The sequence below is a fragment of the Arachis ipaensis genome, chromosome B2 (genome assembly GCF_059453495.1).
Source record: "Arachis ipaensis isolate K30076 ecotype BB chromosome B2, ASM5945349v1, whole genome shotgun sequence".
Lineage (NCBI taxonomy): Eukaryota > Viridiplantae > Streptophyta > Magnoliopsida > Fabales > Fabaceae > Arachis > Arachis ipaensis.
In genome coordinates this window covers 119,796,218-119,816,516 of record NC_142437.1, presented here as the reverse complement: position 1 = coordinate 119,816,516, position 20,299 = coordinate 119,796,218, and the positions used below count along the sequence as shown (strand labels likewise).

The 20,299-nt window shown below is 38.9% G+C and overlaps 4 protein-coding genes across 5 annotated transcripts; all 4 read right to left on the bottom strand.

Annotated features, from left to right (window-relative positions):
* Positions 1-131: 131 nt before the first annotated feature.
* Positions 132-977, bottom strand: LOC148575406 (uncharacterized). The gene has a single exon (XM_088504462.1). The coding sequence runs from the start codon at positions 975-977 to the stop codon at positions 132-134; it is 846 nt and encodes a 281-aa protein (XP_088360588.1).
* Position 978: 1 nt separating this feature from the next.
* Positions 979-1,918, bottom strand: LOC148575405 (serine/threonine-protein phosphatase 7 long form homolog). The gene is made up of 4 exons (XM_088506219.1): positions 1,734-1,918; positions 1,529-1,616; positions 1,115-1,436; positions 979-1,001 (listed from the first exon to the last, which is right to left on the bottom strand). Exons 1-4 carry the CDS (start codon positions 1,916-1,918, stop codon positions 979-981), a joined length of 618 nt encoding a protein of 205 aa, XP_088362345.1.
* Positions 1,919-4,741: 2,823 nt separating this feature from the next.
* Positions 4,742-11,254, bottom strand: LOC107626104 (Ubiquitin carboxyl-terminal hydrolase family protein). 2 transcript variants are annotated; one of them, XM_016328885.3, is made up of 5 exons: positions 10,951-11,254; positions 10,316-10,421; positions 8,162-8,246; positions 5,878-6,517; positions 4,742-5,661 (listed from the first exon to the last, which is right to left on the bottom strand). In XM_016328885.3, exons 4-5 carry the CDS (start codon positions 6,498-6,500, stop codon positions 5,115-5,117), a joined length of 1,170 nt encoding a protein of 389 aa, XP_016184371.1. In that variant the 5' UTR covers positions 6,501-6,517; positions 8,162-8,246; positions 10,316-10,421; positions 10,951-11,254; the 3' UTR covers positions 4,742-5,114. The 2 variants fall into 2 exon arrangements, with proteins under 2 accessions (XP_016184371.1, XP_088360174.1); XM_088504048.1 differs by lacking the exon at positions 10,316-10,421 and having other exon boundaries at positions 10,947-11,192.
* Positions 11,255-11,589: 335 nt separating this feature from the next.
* On the bottom strand, positions 11,590-18,300 carry LOC148575404 (uncharacterized). Its single transcript, XM_088506218.1, has 7 exons — positions 17,104-18,300; positions 16,000-16,344; positions 15,690-15,786; positions 15,069-15,479; positions 14,616-14,983; positions 14,426-14,510; positions 11,590-11,687 (listed from the first exon to the last, which is right to left on the bottom strand). Exons 1-7 carry the CDS (start codon positions 18,298-18,300, stop codon positions 11,590-11,592), a joined length of 2,601 nt encoding a protein of 866 aa, XP_088362344.1.
* Between the last annotated feature and the right edge of the window lie 1,999 nt (positions 18,301-20,299).

Genomic DNA, 20,299 nt, shown 5'->3' with positions numbered 1-20,299 from the left:
GTAAATACCAGATTTTTAAGTACAATAAGATGAAGAAACAACAAGGAAAAACAGCTCTAAAGTAACAACAGTAATCCACATGGGTCAGATACATGAGTGAACCCTAACGTCCAAAATACATGAAAAGTAAATCATCTAAACAAGTGGGAGCCTGTCCCACAACGACGGGGTACCCGTGGCCTCTGACCTCTGCGGATAAACGGCTCCTCATCCTCTATCTCATCTGCGTCCTCGTGTGGAGCAGGCTGTGCGGGTGGCGTAAAATGGACAGGTGCGGCAGACGGCTCGGCGACAGACTGTGATGCAGCGGTGTAAGCGGAATGTGGGGTACCTCCCAAACCAAACTGGTCACCAACAGGTGTCGTAGCAGGCTCGTTCAGATCAACATCTAAGGGTGCCTGCGTGCCGGGGGTCTGAGCACGCCTCCTGCCCGGCTCGTCCTCCTGCGTGATAGCCGTAATCTCCTCTAGAAACCGTGGACTGCCGAAGTCCGCATCAAGCGTATCTGCCCCAAGGAAGTCCTGCCACTGTGATCCGGGAATAACGCATGGAGTACCGTCCTGCTGAGGCTGGTCGTCGGTGGGTACTCCAACAAAGTAATGTCCAAAAGGACCCGATCCAAGTCCAGCGTCACTAGGCTTAGCCCCGTCACCCATCCCTGAGCCATACCACTCACCTCTGTGCACCCCATCCTGGGTACTGACACCAACAACTCCAGCCGCCCCTGCACCATCCCCGCCCTCGGGCCCATGCTGATCATCGTCATCGTCCTCAGGGTCAGGTGTAGCGGCGTGAACCGCAGCACGCCCTCTACCTCTGCCAGGAAGGCGTCGTCGTCGACCCCCAGCGGGGCCGGCCTCGTCATCATCCTCCATAGCACGCTCAAGCCACCCCCAGTCACGCTGGCTACGCCGTGTGCCCACGCGAGCTCTCCTATCAACCCGCCGCCTGTCCGGCACGTCCTCAGGCCGATCCATCTCAGGAACTCGCCCAGCTCCCCGCTGTGAGGCCTCAACAGGAATAGCAACGGCTCTCGGATCGCCCAACTGCGGATCCGGAGACAAAAACCTCTTCCCGTGCTGACTCCACCACTCCAAGAACTCATGCGACGGACCAGGGTCAGCAACAACATCGAACCTCAGCACGCTCTCCGTACGGGAGTCCCAATAGCGATGCCACTTCTGCAAATGGGACGGGAACCATCGATCGTCGCCTCTGCCGTCCTTCGACATCAGAAAGTCGATGTTCAGGGCGGGATGTGGACGGGGCTGCACCCCTCCAAACTGCGGAAGAACCCTATCTATCTGATGCCACTCTATGACGGCAAAGTAGATAAGCGATGTAACAGACCGCCACAGCACCATATGCCGAGGCTCCAAAACCTCGGGATGCACGACCTGAAGTACGTCGGGGCTGCTGTACGGCATCCAGATAAACTGCACCCAGAACTATACAATGTCAGGGCAACTCGTGAACCCAACTCGTAAATCGTGGTTAAATAAAGAAACTTATTAACTAACATACTGACCTCCCTATCCTGCAACCGGTCTATCCAGAGCCTCCACATCTGAACTCTAGGACCCTTCTCGCTACTGGAAGGGATGTAACCTGACCACCTGCATCATGCACATGTCTTACAGCTACTTATATGTGTGCTTAGGGTATCCAATACATTATGAATGAACACGTAGTTATGTGTAGTAAATTGAAATAGACAAAGCTTAGTACGGTACCTCGAGGCCAATGGCCAACTGAACGTCTTAAATCCTGCAGGCCTAAACCGAGGAAATCGCCAGAAAATCCATGACTGAAGTAGCTGAAGTGGGCCCGCTAGCTTGATAACATTTCTGTTCGCCACTCGGCACATGCACCGGTACAACCATGCCAGTGCTGCAGAACCCCAGCTGTAGGTCCCCATCTCCTCCAGCCTAGCTACAAACGGAAGCTATCTGATGTGAACGCGGTTGCCGGACTTGTCCGCAAAAAGCTGCGTGCCCAACAACATCATGATGTACGCACGGGCATATCGACGCACAGTATCCTCATCAGCTCCCTCCGGGCACTCACCAAAAGTCTCCTGAAACCAGCTGCAATTGACCGCGTACTTCTGAACCTGGCTAGGAGGAGGTACCACTCCAAGAAACTCCTCGAACCAAACCCAGGCTGGACGGCCACCCTCGATGTATATATGGAACTCTGATAGGCAGCCGCTGACGTAACGCCCGTCCACTGGCAAACCCAGCTGGTATGCCACGTCCTGGAGTGTGATCGTGCACTCTCCGAACGGCATATGAAACGTGTGCGTCTCCGGACGCCATCGCTCGACAAACGCACTGACAAGGGCCTCGTCCAACCGGAACCATCTATCGTTCAGCCTTGCAAGATGGTAAAGACCTGCCATCTGCAGGTACGGAACGTATCTGTCATCGAGGACCATGCCCTGCTGCCGCCGCATGCTCCTGATGCATCGCTGAGGCTGCGGAAGAAATGAACCGCATTATTAGGACCAACTTAATTACCAGTGACAAAGATAACCAACACGATAATTGATTAACCAGAAAATCGTACTAAATATAAGCGCTTAAAATTCCATGAACGAGAACCACTTGCATAAACAACTAACATAAGAAACCAGCATAAACCACTGACATGAAAGATCTAACATTAAACAACCATAACTAAACCGCTAACATAAACCACTAACATAAACCACTAACATAAACCGTTAACGTAAACCACTTACATAAACCACATACATAAACCACTAAGATAAACCACCAACATAAACCACTAACGTAAACCACTAACATAAACCACTAACATAAACCACTAACATAAACCACCATCTAACCCGCATGCAAAACCACTAACATAAACCACTAACATAAACCACTAACATAAACCATTAACAGAAACCACTAACATAACCACTAACATAAACCACCATCTAACCCGCATGCAAAACCACTAACTCACATGTACCGGTAGAACAAAGTTATATCCGTACTAACCTCCTCGTTGATGACCCCAGCTATATGGGCGACTCCGTCCAAGCGATATAACCGTGCCGGATCGTCCCCCATCAGCAGAGTATTCCGTTCAGGTCTTTGTCGGAGAGAATCTGGGTCGTTTTCTCTGAGATTTGGTGGGGTAGGGGAAGGTGAGAATGGTTCGAATGAGGCTGATTCGAACTCCTTATATAGCCCAATCACTAGTAATTCGAACCAGGGTGGTTCGAATTACTAAGAACGCAGCTTGAGTGTAATTCGAACCGGGGTGGTTCGAATTACTTGAAAACACTAACTTACCTATAATTCGAACTAGGGTGGTTCGAATTACATTCATTGCTAGTTCGAACCAGCCTGGTTCGATTTACCATCAACTCCTTCTTCCTAATTCGAACTGGCCTGGTTCGATTTATTTGTAAATGCAGTTCGAACTAGTCTGGTTCGAATTACATTAAATTACGATCTGGCTTATTACTGAATCGATTTTCCTTTTGGCTCATATACGTAAATTTGAAGTGATGTTGGCTTATTATGGTGTTTTTATATGTAGTTTAAAACTTTATTTTGGATTTTGGTCTTTTGGATCCCTAGAAATAATATCAGTTGATTTTAAGCTTTTTAAAGAGATTTTAACTGAATACAAAGATAATTTTTCAAGCGTGTTTCGAGGCTATAAAATAATTAAAAAAGAAAAAAATGGGAGGGGTGGGGGAGGATAATTTAGTATATAATTTTTTATTTTTTCTTTCTCATAATATTTTTATATATTCAAGAACTTCATTAATTAAAAATAAAGGCATTGTATATATTTATAGCTACACTAAATGACTTTTTACAGTCTAGATCAACAATCGAGTTTAAATTAAATCTACATTTCTTTTTCTTCCAGTGAATATCGAACCGGAAGAGATGGTTAAGGGATATAGATACTCATCCATCTGTGCCAACTTGCGTTGGTAATTAAATTTACATTTCTAATCAATGAAAAACTATACAGTTTTCAGTTTTGCAAAATTGATGTATAGATTTCATGGTTACTGAGATATAAGGCTCTTGTGAGCCATTTAGCGGATAAGTAAAATAAACTTTTCTATTACGAAAAAAAAAAAAAGGTTCTTGTTTCTGTATTTTTGGTTAAGATGTAGCTTCCAAACACTATGTGAACTTCCAAAAATAAAGTATATATCATGTTTTCATGATATTTGATCATTACAACTGATATGATACATAAAATAGAAATAAGTACTCAATTTGTTTCATAATATCTGTTCTAATATTCATATAAAAAGAAAAATTTTAATTAATAATATATTTACTACATTTCTTAGAATTACATTGTTATTATTAGAGTAAATTTGGAAAAAAGAAATCAATGATGCATAAGATATTTTAATATGTTGAAAAATACAAATGGAGATATTACGAAATGGATGAAACATGGAAAGAAAACGACCATGGTGATGATTGTGATGTGCAGATGTGGTTCCCTTCAATTAGGTAATGGTTTTGATTAGGCATATAGATCTCGAAAGTTTGGATAAAATTGAAAGGTGAATGAATGTGCTCTAATTTCCAAATTTGTAATGGAGGTAAGGTGAAAACAAGAAAGATTTGGTACATGCTTTATATTACCCTAACATGGAGACACTCAGCACCTAATCCATTTCTTGGCCTTAAGCCAAGTTTGGTTATTGGGCTAAAGATAACCAATTTAATCAAGGACCTAACACTTATTTTAACTCCATAAAAAGAATATGTAATGTTATAAGAGGAATACTGTAATTTGATCTTTTTTGCTACAACATATAAATTTCAATGTTAGTTTCTACATCCTTTCTCAAATAGGTACAGATGCAATATTTGTGCTTTCTGAAAATCCAAACTCAACTTCTAAACAATGGAACTAACTCCTGTCCAAAAAATAAAACTTAGGTTGGTTTAATAGTTAGTTCACTAGTCTGCTTAAGTGTTGAAAAGTTTCAATCTTGTCTTATGCATATGACAACTCATTGGCAAGTAGCAAAATATTAAATGGAGCTTCAATCCGCAGCGGATTATTCATTGCCCTGTCGGTTTGAGAGATACCGTGGACAACCAAAAAAACTACTAAACAATGGCCCCTATAGAACTGTTGCTGTTGCACAGATCCATATTTGTTCTACCAGAGAGGGCCACAAACTTATCATTAAACCGTAACAAAGGACACTTATCTATCAAGTTTGAACCAAGGTATGCATCTTTGAGGAAGACCGTACTTCTCACACCTTTATTTGTAAGGTAAAATATCCCATGATGCTTTATCAAGCAAAGCAGCAACTTAGACGGCAAACGACACTCGGCCTGAAACGCATCCAGCTGCGCAGATGTCATCCTTTTCTCCATGGTCAAGCTAAGGAGCTCATGAATCACAGCTACAGCACGCTTTCGGGTTTCCGGAGCAGTAGGGTCAAGCCTCCTTGCATTCAAGTAAGGAGAAGGAAAATCCATCCTCTGCCACCTCTCAAGATTCTCAAGGTAACTAACGTTCGGCCTAAAACCAGGAGGGAAATTCATTTTGAAAGCAAAGGGACCCATATAGTTGCCATCTTTTGAAATCCTCACTTTTATCCGAACCCCACTTTGGTTCGCGCTCAGAACTCCTTCCTGTGCCAACCTAAGTGATAATTGGATTAGCTAGCTGATGTGTGCTTAAAATAAATTCTAATCAAACCATTACTATGCGATTTTGGTTAGTTAATTTATGTAGTTGGTGCCGCTAATAATGAAAATGTTATCAAGAGCAAGCATCACAGCTTTCTTTCGAACGAAAAGCAAATTCTTTTCACCTTCAAAATCGATGAAAAGCAATAATGCACAAATGAGCAAGTACCTAGCTTCCCTGGCAGTGACAGCTAATGAGGAGTCCCAATCCTCCAACTCAAGGCAATCCTTCCCAGCAACACGCTTCACTGAAAAAAAATGAGGGTACTTAGGAACCAAAGACTCCCTGAAATCACAGGGCAAGCCCAATTCAGGCCCAACAAACTCGAGAGTCTGCAGGGGTACCCGGCAATCAACAGACAGCATCAGCAACTTCCTAAGATTATTAACCAAGAGGGGCTCCATCAGGGCCTTGGCTTGGGCTTCCTCCTGGGCAACGCTCTGGGCCTTAAGGGTGAGGGACACGGAAGGAGGTGATCCGGAGACACGGAAGATGGTCGGGTACCTTTCAATGAGGGCCATGAAGTCCCATTTGCGGACAAAGCCAACGTTCTTCTCAAGGTCCCGGAGGAGGAGGGACTGGGTCTTGTGGGATTGGATGATGGAGGAGAGCTCAAGAATGAGGGAGGGCTTCTTACGAAGCTCCATCACCCTGTCGAGATCAGAAACCCGGTGGTAGACCTTCTTCTTGGGCCTGCTTCCCCCACTTGATTTCTGCCGAGTATGTAGAAGCCATATGGGGGAACACTGGAAGCGGCCATGGGAGCTTGGGAATGGAGCATGGCGAAGCATCAACAGGATCTGGCCGACTACAAAAAGGTTTGGAGAATTTCCCGAAGCAAGTAAATCAATAAGAATTTCCCCAAGCAAGTTTGTTCTCAACCATCATATCCAAGCATAATATAATAGCAAACTTATAATCAGCACCAACCAACTAGTAACCATCAAGCATTAAAAAGTTGGCCACAAAAAAAAAGGAAAAAAGAAAAAGAGAAGAATAACAATAGGAATTTATGAACAAGTCATGAATTATCATGCTAGTAATAACATGCTAATCTTATGAAAGAATTAACAACACTTTCAAGTTGATAGCGGAGAGAATAAGAAGTTTATAAGTCAGAATAGTACCACCAAGCATAAGAAGACAGCTAGGAGAACCCAATTAAGCTCAAAATTACTAAAAAATAAAAAATGGAAGCAGAAAAAATGGTAGAGGAGTGCACAAAGACAGCAGTGCAAGCTTATATGTGCAGCTAGGGGTGGCCATGGTGTGGTTTTCCCACAAACCAAATCAAAACCCCTGTAAATGGTTTGAAAACCACACTAAAACATTTTCCCAGGTAGCAAACTAGTTTAAAACTGGTTTATAATACAGTGTCCTGGTTAACAAGAACAAAACCGGTTTCAAATTTAAAAATAGTTAAACTCATTTACAAAGAAATACCAATTTTCAGCATATATAAAACTAGTTAAACTGATTTACATAGAAAAATCGGTTTTACACTCTCAGATTAGAGTAAATTTTAGTTTTGTAAGACCAATTTAGACATTTCATATCCTGCCCTACTCGCTTGTTGGCTAACTAGAACTGAATAATTACTAGCACATTTCATAATCAAATTTAGACAATAATTCATAGAGATCTTCATATTCTAAAAAATATTTAATTAGATCATGCCATTTTTTCTATTGTTACTTGTTAATAACCTAAATATATTCAAAATAACCTATTTAAATCCAACACAATATTTGATACATTACCAAACTCTAATCATCACAACTAATTGTGATCAATCAAAACATGCATTATTGAAATACAAAAATACGCGCATCACAATTCACAAAGATGTGCCTGCTTATTTATGATAATGAATGTCATATCACTGTTTTTGCTTCATTCCCAGAAAGATGAATCTATAAGGATCAACAGGATCAGAAATCACTCAAGTGAATAAATTATTTCACAAAAACTTCCTGCATGCTCAACCTTTGGAAACCTAACTATATCTTAAGGTAAAATGCCTCGAAAAGAAGAACTTGAGTGATTAAGTGTGGTTCCTTATCAGCACATTATGATATAGCAACAACACTAGAATGCCACTACATATAGATAATACAAAAAAGATATCACGAAATAGCACAATTATTATCTAAAATTACTTCTAAAACTGCTTTCCGATACTTTTTCTGGTAAAATTCAGAGACTCTTCTATAAAAATGCTTTTCTTTTCTTTTGTGTTTTGGGGGGGGGGGGGGGTTAGAAACAAAGAAAAGATCTTCACCATAATGAAATGATGAAGCAAAATGAAATCACAAAGTCAATGTGTCACATTTGAATTCAATCTCAATACACTATGCATATAAAACTATGCACTATTGTCATACAAATAAACAGTCAAGAATATAGTCGTATATATATATATTAGTGCTCAGCTAAGTAGAAGAAAAAACACCTTATCTTGTCTCCTGAAAAATCTGCCAAGTCCCAAGGCCAAATGTGATTGCTCCAAGTAGAACAGCAACCATCTAGATAATTTCCTTCCAGAATAAATAAAACAAAATTAATGAGCTTAAAAGAAGGTTGAATCTTTGTGATCACAAATTCAGCATTGCAAAAAACAATATTGAATGAACAAATAAAGAATCAATAGAAGGCATAAAATAGTACATATCCTAATGTATAAAAAAACTGGACAATACAAAAAACTTTCACCATTATGTATCAATCAACCTAACTATCAACTCATTTCTATTTTCAATGTTGAACAAATCAATTCTAATTATAAGTCAACTTCCACACTTCAATTTGATGCCTAGATTTTCTTATGGAATAAGCAAAACCATGCTAATAGTAACACCATAACTTTATTTGGTCAACATTCCTACTATGATATGCTGAACTTTATTGCCTTAATTTTAACCTATTACACATGGAATATTAATAATTCTTCATAACTGATACTGATTTGAAACTTATTTTAAGCTACTCCTCTTCCTCCATTATCTACTTTGTGAGTTGGTTAGTTCTTAGTCCCTGCCTCTCTTCAAGTCAGGTATCCAAATTGTTTCCTTTCCAAATTTGCAACCCACCATTCCTCCCTTATCAACTTCCTCTCGTGTATCTTGTATTATGAAAATTACACAAAGTGATGCTACATCTTTTTTAACTACTTAAAATAGAAACATTATTACAAGTATGCAAGTACTTAACTGAATACCTGCAGTCACCATAAACATAACACCGTCACAACTAACAAAGATAAAAAAATATACACAGAAATAATACATATTATTGGTACAGTAAAAAGAATATTTTATAGAGTAAATTTTGTAATAGGAAAAGAATAATAAATAGGATCATTTACATAAATAAATTGATTGGAGATCAAATTTACGCAAATGTTCTGAATAGAAAATGGTTACACATCTGTCCTAAACAAATCTATATATATCGAATCAGGCTAATTTGATTTAAGCATTTACACGTAAATCAAATTAACCTATTCAATTTAGCAAGCATCCAAGTAAATCGAATTAACCCAATTCGATTTACTAAAATAGGAGAGAGAAACTTTGGTCCCATCCTAAATCGAACCAGTGAATTTGATTTAAAAAGGGCATAGTTATCATAACTGAACCGGTAATTGATCCAGTTATACGAGTGGGTCACTGGTTCAACCAGTGGATTACTGGTTGAACCAGTTGATCCGGTCACAATTAAATATAAATATAAAATTAGAAAAAATAAGCTTAAATTTATAAATTCAAAAGCATGTCTTCACAAACACACTAATAACAAACAAGATTAAATTCCAAGGTTTTGAGAACCGGACCGGTCATCGAACCGCTTTAGTCACTGATTCACTGATCCAACCGGTCTAACCGTGATTCAACCAAAAAAACCGTTTTAAAATAAAATAATAAATAAATTATAAATAAACATCCTAGAATATAGAAGCAACTTGTGAGTCACTATTGAAAGAAATGCCAATTCAAATAGTACAAAGTGTGAAGATATCAGATAATACCATGATATACTGAAAGAAACCCAATAAACAACACTATAATCGCTATTCCAAGAAGTCCCGAGAGAATGCAAAGCTAAATTAAAACAGTAAATACAGAAAGTAACATTTCAAAGAGAGATAACAAGTATATCAATACTCAATACTCTTAATTGTTATTATCCTATTCCGCAACATATGCAAGCTATCATGTACCAATACTTCGTTTCTACTCAAATATCTGTACCATAGGCGTATCTGCATCATATACTATTAAATTAAACTTCCTAATTGTGACTGTAGTTTTGATAAAATGGCTGTATTTACATATTCCTATTTGTGCAAAACGGAAGGCAAGACTAGCTTAGCTTTAATTCTCTTACAAGAAACTAGTATAACTTGGAAAACAACAATGATAAAGCCATGAAGAGATTCTATTAGTTCCTACTAAACAAAACAATTAGATCAAAACTAAGGGTGAATTTTCAGTATTAAGAAATCAACTGTCTCTTGAATCTCCAATTCAATTATGCCAGTAATCCAAAGAGTTGACTTACTATACAATGAACTAGTGCAGAAATAGAAGGAAAGATGAAGAGGTACCAGAGGGCAGAAAAAGAGTTAGTTTTCTTGTTCCTGCGAGTGTGAGCACGCGCTGACACTGCGGAAATCCGTTTGCTGGTTCAGATTGCCATTTTCCTTCTCAGTTCTGATAAAGAACATTGACAATTGAGAAAGATGATCAACACAACGCAAGTGAAGAGTGAAGAGTGAACATTGACCCATTGAGAAAGATGATCAACACAGCAGAGCAACAAAACACACAACAGCACACCAGAACCCACAGCAGCAGCAGCACAGCCAGAAAATTAATACTACCAACAGCATTCAGCATTTAGCATTCAGCAACAAAAATTATCATTCAGCAACAAACAGCATTTGATTTGATTTCCATTTTTAGCATTCAGCAACAAACATTACAAAACAGCAACAAGTAATTCCTAATCACACTAAACCTGAAATCAATAAAGCTACGCAAAAATTTCAATAATTATTTGATTTCCATTTTTAGCAGCAGCAAGAAAATTTCAACAAAAATTTCAGGAATTAAAAAAAGAGCAGCAACGCAAAATCAATTATTTGATTTTCCATTAATCCATTCACAATTTCACATTCAAATATCAGCAAACAGAGCATAAAAGGAAGAGAAGAACCGAAGTGAAAGCAGTGCCACTAACCTTCGACGGAGACACGGACGGCGAGCTGCTCCAACCTCGAACAGAGAAGCCAGGGAGGACGGGGACAGGGGGAAGGAGGACGCCGAGCTACAAGAGAGGGCCTGGGTTACAAGAGAGGGCGCGGAGAAGCAGACAGCACGGACGGCGGCGGCACTGCAGCAGAACCGTTGCAGGGAGAACCTAGGGTTTTGGTATGGTGATTTTAAACTTTGCTTCAGAGTTAGGTTTAGTGATTCACGAATTAGGTGCCGGCGGGGGGGGGGGGGGGGGGTGATGGGGGAAGGGAGGTGAGGGAGTGAGGGCTGAAGGTTGGGTTTTTTTTTTAACCTAAAACGGCGCCGTTTATCAAGAACCGGCTGGTTACCAGTCCGGTCCAACCGACCAGTTCTTGGCCGGTTCAGCAGTTTTCGAGTAAGCAATTATTAGCAATGGACCGTACCCTTTTTGATCGTTGGTTTCTGGTTGAACTGGTTTGATCGGCCAATCCGGTCCAATTTTCAGAACCATGATCAATTCTTAAACATAACTAATGATGTAAAAATAGAAAATAAACTAGTTAACTATCACAAAATACTTACTCAATTTAAATGAAGAGAGCAAAACATAACACAATAAGTAAATCAAGTCCAAGGAGTGATCTCAATCAGCATTTATATCTTTAGCGGACAAATTTGGAACTTGACCAACGTTATCTTCATTTTGATTTGCATCTATATCTTGCATAGCATTGTTATCAACTAATCATACCAAATTAATACTGCCTATGTAAGAATCAACTCAATCAATACTAAGAATCAAATATATTCTTATAGCAACAAATTCATCTCATTGATAATTTTCAACAACACATTCAACTATGATCATTTTCAACAACAAAAAAAAGTAGTTCTAAAGATAATTTATAGCAGCTAAAACAATTAGCTAAGTGATTATTTCAGCAAGACTGTAACAAATTCAAGGTTCAGTGATAATCAGCAACAAATTCAACTTAGAGATGATTTTTATCAACCAAAAAATTAGCCCAATGATATTTTCAGCAACAAATTCAACCTATACAACAACAAATTCAGTAACAAATTCAATAATTCTTAGTTCAGTCATGATTTACAGCAACATTTAGATCAACAACAAGACAAATTAATTTATTTTAGCAATTCAGCAACATCTCAAAATACAGGAAGAAAGAAAGTCTGGAAAAGAGAGAATAGGGGACTCACCAACGGTCCACGATCCACGACGACGACAACAAACAGAAACCAAAAGACGATAAGGGACGACAACCCTATGAGTTGACTTTGGCGCCGGCGACGAGGAGCCCAAGGACGAGACTTGAGTGAGATTGAGAGAGACTCTAGTAGGCTAGGCAGCGAGAGAGAAGATAGAGTTTTGAGTATGAGAACTCAGGGAGAGAGACGTTCTGCGGGTGATAAGGTTTCATATTTTAAAAATAAAAAACATGACCCGGTTCAAGTTGTATAAACCGGCCGAGTCACCAATTCTTTACAAAACTCGACAGGTTGACTCGGGTCTTTCAGGTCATATGCGTGGATGGTCCTAATGAGTGACTCGACCTAATCAGGTGACCGAATTAGTGAGTTTTCGGTCGAATCGGGCGGATCAAGTCTGATTTAATAACAATGATAAAAGGCGAAAGTTAAAGGGTAAATTGAATAGACACGATAAAATCAATACTACTTTTTTTTTATAACGTGGTTATGTTATTTATTTTACAGTACTTTCTTGCATTTATTTATATTTCGATACTAATTCATCTAGTATAACTCTTTCTGTAATTATCTCTTTGTAATCTTTCTTTTCTTGGCGTTAAATTATGTTGTTCATAGAAAGAAATGAGAGTAATTAAACATAAGAGAAAATGACAAATAAGTCTTCAATTTTCTGTGCTGCAAATATTTTTGTCTCTGACTATTTAAAAATATTTTTAAGTTCATGACCCCTTTAAAAGTTAGACATATATATCCTTCTGTTCATATGGGTCTGTCGAACCTAACGAAAAAGTTTGACGTGATTTTTGTTGTGCTTATGTGGCCATTACGAATGCACACGTGGAAGGAGAATTTTTAAAATAGGACAAATTAGTCCATATTCTTCAAAATAATGACATATAAATCCGTCTTCTCCTTTCTTCTTCCTTCGCTCATATACTACCATTTTTATTTTTCTTCCACCCTTTTTTATTGTTTTTTTTTCAAATAATAATAATAAACATTCTTACCAAATAAAAAAACAAAGCAAATAGATAACAACATTGAATCCATTGAATCAAAACAAATCAAAATAGTGATTATAATCCATTCACTATGAACAATCTCTTAAATCTTGAATGATTCATGACATAATAACATCAAATTCAACTAACACAAAACATATTCATTAATTCCAAGAACTAATTAATTAGCTAAAACTTTGTTCAAAGTGCCCCAACAACATTGTTCTCCACAAAATTTGTTCTTAATTTAAAACAAGCTACAACAACATACCACAAAATTAGCAAACCAAACTATAATCTTTCGACTATCTAACAACAACAAATTCAACCAACAAAAAACACATTTATTAATTTCAAGAACTAATTAAGTAGATTAAATTAAAAGAAAAAGAAAACAACAAGGGTTCTTTGAAGAAGGCGAAGAGCGAGAGAGACTTTATGTAGGCCTAACTCCTAAATGAAAGATTCAAATTTTTTCATAAAGGAAGAAGAGAAAAAGAGGAGCATATCAACGTTGGAAGAAAAGGAGCAGATTAACGTAGAAGCCGATGTCGAGACCCGTCATTACTGGAGATATTGCTGATATTGAGAGATCAAATAAAGTGATGCAACAGAAAGTAAACTTGAGAGGCTGAGAGAAGGGATATGAGAGGTTGGGCGAGAGAGATAAGGGAGGCGACAGTGCGAGCTTGAGAGGCTGAGAGAAGAGATCTGAGAGACTAAGTGAGAGAGAAGGGAGGCAACAGTGCAAGCTTGAGAGGCTGAGGGACTGATCTTGACAGCGACGGTCATGTATGTTGTTGCTGGCTTGCATCTTTAAGAGCGAGAGAGAAGGATAGTAACGAGAGTACTAAGCAGGAAAGAGAGATGGAGACTTGAGGTAGTGATGATGATAGGCAACGAGATTTTGAGAGAAAGAGAAAGGCAAATGAGAGGGAGAGGGAGGAAGATCCAAGCATAGAAACTAGAAAGACAGGGAGAAATTCTGAAGAAGATGAATTAATTTATCCTGTTTTAAAAATTCTCCCTCCATGTATATATTTGTAGCGGTCATGTTAGCACAATGAAAACTATATCAGACTTTTTCATTGAATCTGACAGACCGATATAAATAAAAAAATATATATGTCCAGTTTTTACACATTATTTTTTTTTGTGACTAAATAGAAAAGAAAGAAAAAAAAGAGACAAAACGAAATTAATTGGCTAGGGTCATATCTAAATCTATTAGATGTTGAAGCTCACTCCATGGTTGGCTCCAATTCGAGTGAATGTTCGTGACAGAAGCAGCTGCTTTAGCCATACAATCTGCAACACTATTTGCAGTCCTCTGAATTAAAAGAATAGAAACTCTCCAATTCCAATTCATAACCTCCTGTATATGCTTTGCCAAATCCTATTCTGGAATATTCTTACCAAGCATTCTTTGGTTTACCAAGAAAAGAGCTTCTAAACAATCTGTTTCACAAATAACCTCACAAAATCTACTCTCCCAAGCAAGAAGTAAACCTCTCCAAATTGCATACAATTCAGCAAAAAGAACACTGCTCACTTCGACTTTCCCAATGCAACCTTTCAACCAACATCCATCAGGATTGCGAATGATACAACCAAAACCAGCATAGCCAGAAGGAGCAAACCAACTAGCATCATAATTCAATTTAACAGAATGAACTGGAGGTGGAACCCAATGCAAACAAAGTGAAGGAGGAGACAGAGATTGATGCATAGCAAAAATAGTGTGAAACTTCGTTACTGAACTACGAATCAAACTCACCACTTTACTAGCACTCCATGAATCATCTATATTAAATAAGTCATGATTCCTGCTTCTCCAAATCCACCAGATGGTCGAAAAAAAAAAGAAAAACATCTCCACTCCTTGCACCTCTGTAGAGCCAATCATGTAAATTCGAGTTATCTGAATATAGGCCTAAAAGGTTCCAGACCTCCTTGGCACTAGGGCACTCCCGAAGACAATGAAGAATGGATTCAGAACCATTCTGACAACGATGACAGGTGCTAGATAAAGCTAAACCACGACCCAAATGAAACTCTGCCGTAGGAATAACATTATGAAGACTGAGCCAAATCAAGAACTTGTACTTCTCAGGAATATGCAGTCGCCATACCCACAACCAATTATCATGCTCATTCCAGTCAAACTTTCTTTTGGCTAGCCAACTGTACCCACTCCTAGCTGAGTAGAGTCTAGAAGATGCCACACCCCACGACCAACCCGAACTCTCTCCAGCATTCAAATCCGGATTATAAGCATTCAAACGCTGTTTGACATCTTCTGGAATGATAGAGAAAATATCATGGAGATTCCATTGACCATCTTTTCAAACGTCTCTAATAGTTAAATCAGAGTCAGATATATGTACAAAAGGGACATCTTGAGCAATTGGGCCCTCAATACTCCAATTGTCAAACCAAAAAGATTGATCAAGTGACCCAACGCACCAAGAGAAGGCATCCTTAAGAGCACCAAAAGCCTTTGAGATACTCTTCCAAACATGAGAAGCATTGCAAGGGACAGGGCCATCTAAAACTCCCTCATTCCTCAGATACTTCGCCCTCAATAGAGCAACCCAAGACTTGTCCTGACAATGAAAAAGTTGCCACACCAATTTACCAAGTAAATATATATTAACACATGCAGGATCTCTAACACCCAAGCCACCAAATTTTTTTGGAGTGATCACGGTCCTCCAATTAACAAGAGAAAGACCTCTACCATCAACTTGACCCTTCCAAAGGAACTGTCTCATCATAGAAGACAATTTATCGCAAACCCAATTTGAAAAAAAAGATACCTGCATATGATAGACAGGAATGGATGCTACAACAGAATTGATCAGGCAAAGTCTCCCTGCTTTATTTAGAAGCCTTCCTTTCCAATTAGCTAATCTTCCCCTCACCTTTTCAATCACCGAATGAAAAGAAGCCCTACTGGTACGGGAATGATTAAAGTTAACTCCAAGATATCTTCCTAAGTCCAAAGCAAAATGTATTGAAGAAACACTAGTAAAAATATCTCTTCTACGAGCAGTCACATTAGAACAAAAAGCTTTAGACTTTTCAAGATTCACTTTCATGCCAGATGCCTTACAAAAAATGTTAAGAGAATGCATGACCATTTGGACCTGACTCTTTGTAGCCTGACAGAAGAGTAAGAGATCATCTGCAAACATCAAATGAGAAAATTTTGGGCCACCCCTAGTGACAGAAACTGGTTTCCACACACCCTCGACCACCTTATGAGATATATAGCAAGCAAGTCTTTCCATACAAAGCACAAATAAGTAAGGAGACATTGGATCGCCCTGTCTAAGCCCCCTTCTAGGAGCAAAACTATCCAATCTATTCCCATTCCACATAATAGAAAGAGATGATGCATGGACACAATTCATAATCAAATTAACAGTGATGATAGGAAAACCAAAAGCAATGAGAGTACTCTCCAAAAACCTCCAATCCACCCTATCATAAGCTTTTTCAAGATCAATTTTAAAAGCAAGAGTACCTTTCTTGGATTTTGTGTGCTTCATGAAATTCAGAATTTCTTGGGCCACAATAATATTATCAAGAGCACCACGACCCAGAATAAAACCTCCTTGTAAAGCACTAACAATATCTGGAAGAAAAGGCCGAACTCGGTTAGTCAATACTTTGGTGATAATTTTATAAACAACATTACACAAGCTAATAGGCCTGAAATCCTTCATAAAGGTAGGGTTATCAATTTTAGGAATAAGCACAATCAGAGTTTCCATGATGCTAGGATTTAAGAACTCTCCCAAAAAAGCGCTCCGGACAATATTCCAAATCTCAGTGCCTACTATCTCCCAATATTCTTTAAAAAAATAAGCTTGAAAGCCATCTGGACCAGGAGCCTTAAAAGGGCTCATATTGAATACTGCTGACTTGACTTCCGCAAAAGAGACAGGGTCAATTAACCTAGCACAAGCCTCAGTGCTTAGAGTGGGCATCGGAACATCCCCTAAACAATCAACCTCAACCTCTTCTGTTGTACCAAAGAGATTCTTGTAAAAAGAGAGGGCTTCTTCCTGGAGAATATCTGGATCAGTAGACCAAGACCCATCTCTAACATATAATCCATGTACTCTATTATGGTTTATACGCACTAAAGTCTGAAGATGAAAGAATTTAGTGTTTCTATCCCCATACTTGACCCACTGCTCTCTAGATTTCTGGTACCAAAAAAGTTCCTCTTGCAATAAAAGCCTATTGTAATATTCCCTCAGTTCAGCTTCTTTAATTCTCAGAGATAACACATCGGTAACCTCCAAATGCCGTTGAATCTGATCAATCTGATATTTCAGCTTATTTTTTCGCACAAAAATATTTCCAAAAATCTTTGAGTTGAAGTCCAAAGAAGCCTGTTGAACCATCTTAAGCCTTTCAGTAACGCCTCCAAACTCTTGATTCCAAGCCTTACTAATAACATGTTTATAAGAAGGATGTGTTACCCACGCAGCTTGGAACCTAAAAGGACGAGAACCTTTCACTCTGGGGCTACCATGACAACGAACTAAAATAGGACAATGATTAGAATGAAGCCTGCTAAGAATTTCAGAATAACCCTCAGGAAACATTGTCATCCACGCCTCATTAACTAGAGCTCTATCCAACCTTTTAGCCAAGTTCCTGCCAGCCTGAACTACTCTATACCAAGTATATCTCCTACCAGTCACTTTAAGATCAAAGAGCTCACAGTCATCTAGAGTAGTAGCTAATATAGCTCTGTGAGAAGAAAAATAAGCACCTGTACTCTCATCTGGTGCTACAATCTCATTAAAATCACCAACGGCCATCCACGGTCTATTATGGCCTGAATTAATAGAATGCAAATGATCCCAAAGCATACATCTTTTTTCGAATTGAGGACTCTCATATACTGCACTACAAAGCCAAACTAAGTTACTCACACTCACTTTCACTGTGATATATTGGTCAATTTGATCAATAACCACACAAGAAGCATTAGCAATAGAAGATAGAAACCAAATGCCACCCCTGTGTCCTACTGCTTCCTCAATACCAACACAATGAAAACCCAACTTATCCCACAAATTCTTCAAATTATTAAACATTGTATGAGTCTCAAAGAGAAAGAAGAAAGATGGTTTATATATTCTCACCAAATTTTTACAATGCACACGGGCCATCTTGTTAGACGCACCCCCTCACATTCCAGGCTATGATATTGAAACTATCTATAAAAACAGCAAAAAGGGAGCTCCAATAACAAACCCGAGACTCAACATGATGTCCCTATCTTCGACGATCCTGCCTTTAATGGACTCTCAAGTTGCAGCCCAATTTTTTCCGTCGAAACTTGCACCATACCCGCCATCGATGCTCCATCCTTATCTACTGGTGAATTCTGAAAAGAGTTTGGGCGAGGACGCTTTCGCACAGTGCCATTTGTTGTCTCACCTTGCTGCTGATGATGAACATTGTGCTGGGTCCCTGAAGAAGCCACACTAACCGGTTTTCCAATATTGATGCCCCTGCTTAATTTTACTTTGGATCCAGTAGCATGTGTTGTACGTTGGTGATTAGGCCTTGTCCAAGTATTGGTAGCCTTGTTAGGAGTCTTCTTTGCTTTTGGTTGGACCTGATGGGTGCTAGGAGAAGGCTTTTGACCCATTTTATACTTTCCTTTCCTAATCACTTCAGTCCAACCTTCCAAATCCTCATGTTGTGCATGGTCTACATGAACAGCATGCAAATCACTCTCCACCAAATCCGGGACAATAATATTTACAGTCTTATCTCCAAGATTCTTGCCAAAATGAAAACTTGCCTTTTTCACATGTACTGAATTTTTTGGATTTGAGCTTTCTGGCTGCTTTGCTACATCGCTGATCACCTTGGCATTAGTTCCTCCTCCTGCATTGCTGTCAGTCTTGCACACCTTCATATCATGACCAAACTTGAGACAGGAGCCACAAATAAGATGAAGACTTTCATATTCAACCTCATATTCAACACCTTCAACAAGAATCTTCTTAGTCACTGACAATCCTAAATCTATCTAAACACAGGCTCGAGCATATCGTCCTCTTTTAGCTAATTTTGTTGCCAAATCAACCTTAACGAGAATGCCAACTGCAGCCGCAACACGGACCATTGCATCTTCTTGGTAGCACCAAATTGGTAATCCAAAAATTCTAATCCACACTAAAGTTGCTCCAAAACAGTTTTCACTTGATCTAAACTCTTGATCCCAAGGCTTCACAGCCACATAATTTCCCTCGATCATCCATGGACCTCCTAAGAGAACCTTTTCTCGCTCCTCAGCCACATCAAACTTCACAGGAAAGTAGTCAAATCCCACGTCCAATAAATCAAAGCCTCCCTTAATCCTCCATACCGTTCGGAGTTTATGAGACAATGCAGTGTAGCTATAATGTTTACCTAGCACCTTAATCACTATAGCATCCTTATAAGGTTCTGCCAAGCAATTCTTAGCTTCTTGGGTAAACGTGACACTCGGTGGCAAGAGATCTCCTTGCTTCCCAGAAACTACCGCAATGTTATCTCCCGATAAAGTTTCAACAAGTGAAAAAGCTTTAGCAATCTTGGAACCCACAACTTTGTCCATGAAAGAAACCTTCAAAAACTTAGAAACCCCTCCCAAAATATGATCCTCCTTTTCCCTGATGCAATCCCTCCCCCGCTCTCCCCTTATCTCTTTCGCCGACATTATCGGCTGCCTCACCGTGTTTCACCCTCAAAGTCTCTTCCCCGCTCACTCCGCTCATCTTCGATTTTCAAAATTGTACAGAGTACGGAGTACGCACTCCCACTAAACCCTAATTTTCTTATAAATTTGGAGTTTTTAGTTTTTACACATTATTTGAATTAGAAAAATTTGTAGAAAAAAAATATAAAAGAAGAAAAATGAATGAAAAAATTAATTTTTCATTGTTTGGATCAGTAAACAAATTAAATAGAAAACAAAAACGTGTATGTGGAGTTCATATAAATTTTTTCTCTTCAAAATTGCGAAAAAAACTAATAGAAAAATACAAACATAGATAAAAGTACAGAGTTATCCTTTGAATTATAATTTATATATAATAT

Bases quoted from the DNA above. Each gene is read 5' to 3' on its own strand.
- LOC148575406 (XM_088504462.1), bottom strand. From the start codon at position 977: ATGGATCGGCCTGAGGACGTGCCGGACAGGCGGCGGGTTGATAGGAGA.
- LOC148575405 (XM_088506219.1), bottom strand. From the start codon at position 1,918: ATGGGGACCTACAGCTGGGGTTCTGCAGCACTGGCATGGTTGTACCGG. The intron at 1,617-1,733 runs GTACCGTACTAA...TGCATGATGCAG, and splicing joins AGTTGGCCATTGGCCTCGAG to GTGGTCAGGTTACATCCCTT. The intron at 1,002-1,114 runs GTCCGTCGCATG...GAGGCCTCACAG, and splicing joins CGATGTTGTTGCTGACCCTG to CGGGGAGCTGGGCGAGTTCC.
- LOC107626104 (XM_016328885.3), bottom strand. From the start codon at position 6,500: ATGCTTCGCCATGCTCCATTCCCAAGCTCCCATGGCCGCTTCCAGTGT. The intron at 5,662-5,877 runs GTACTTGCTCAT...ATTATCACTTAG, and splicing joins GTCACTGCCAGGGAAGCTAG to GTTGGCACAGGAAGGAGTTC.
- LOC148575404 (XM_088506218.1), bottom strand. From the start codon at position 18,300: ATGTTTAATAATTTGAAGAATTTGTGGGATAAGTTGGGTTTTCATTGT. The intron at 16,345-17,103 runs GTATTCAATATG...CTCTTCTGTCAG, and splicing joins TTGCGGAAGTCAAGTCAGCA to GCTACAAAGAGTCAGGTCCA. The intron at 14,984-15,068 runs GTGCAAGGAGTG...TATTTAATATAG, and splicing joins ACATGATTGGCTCTACAGAG to ATGATTCATGGAGTGCTAGT.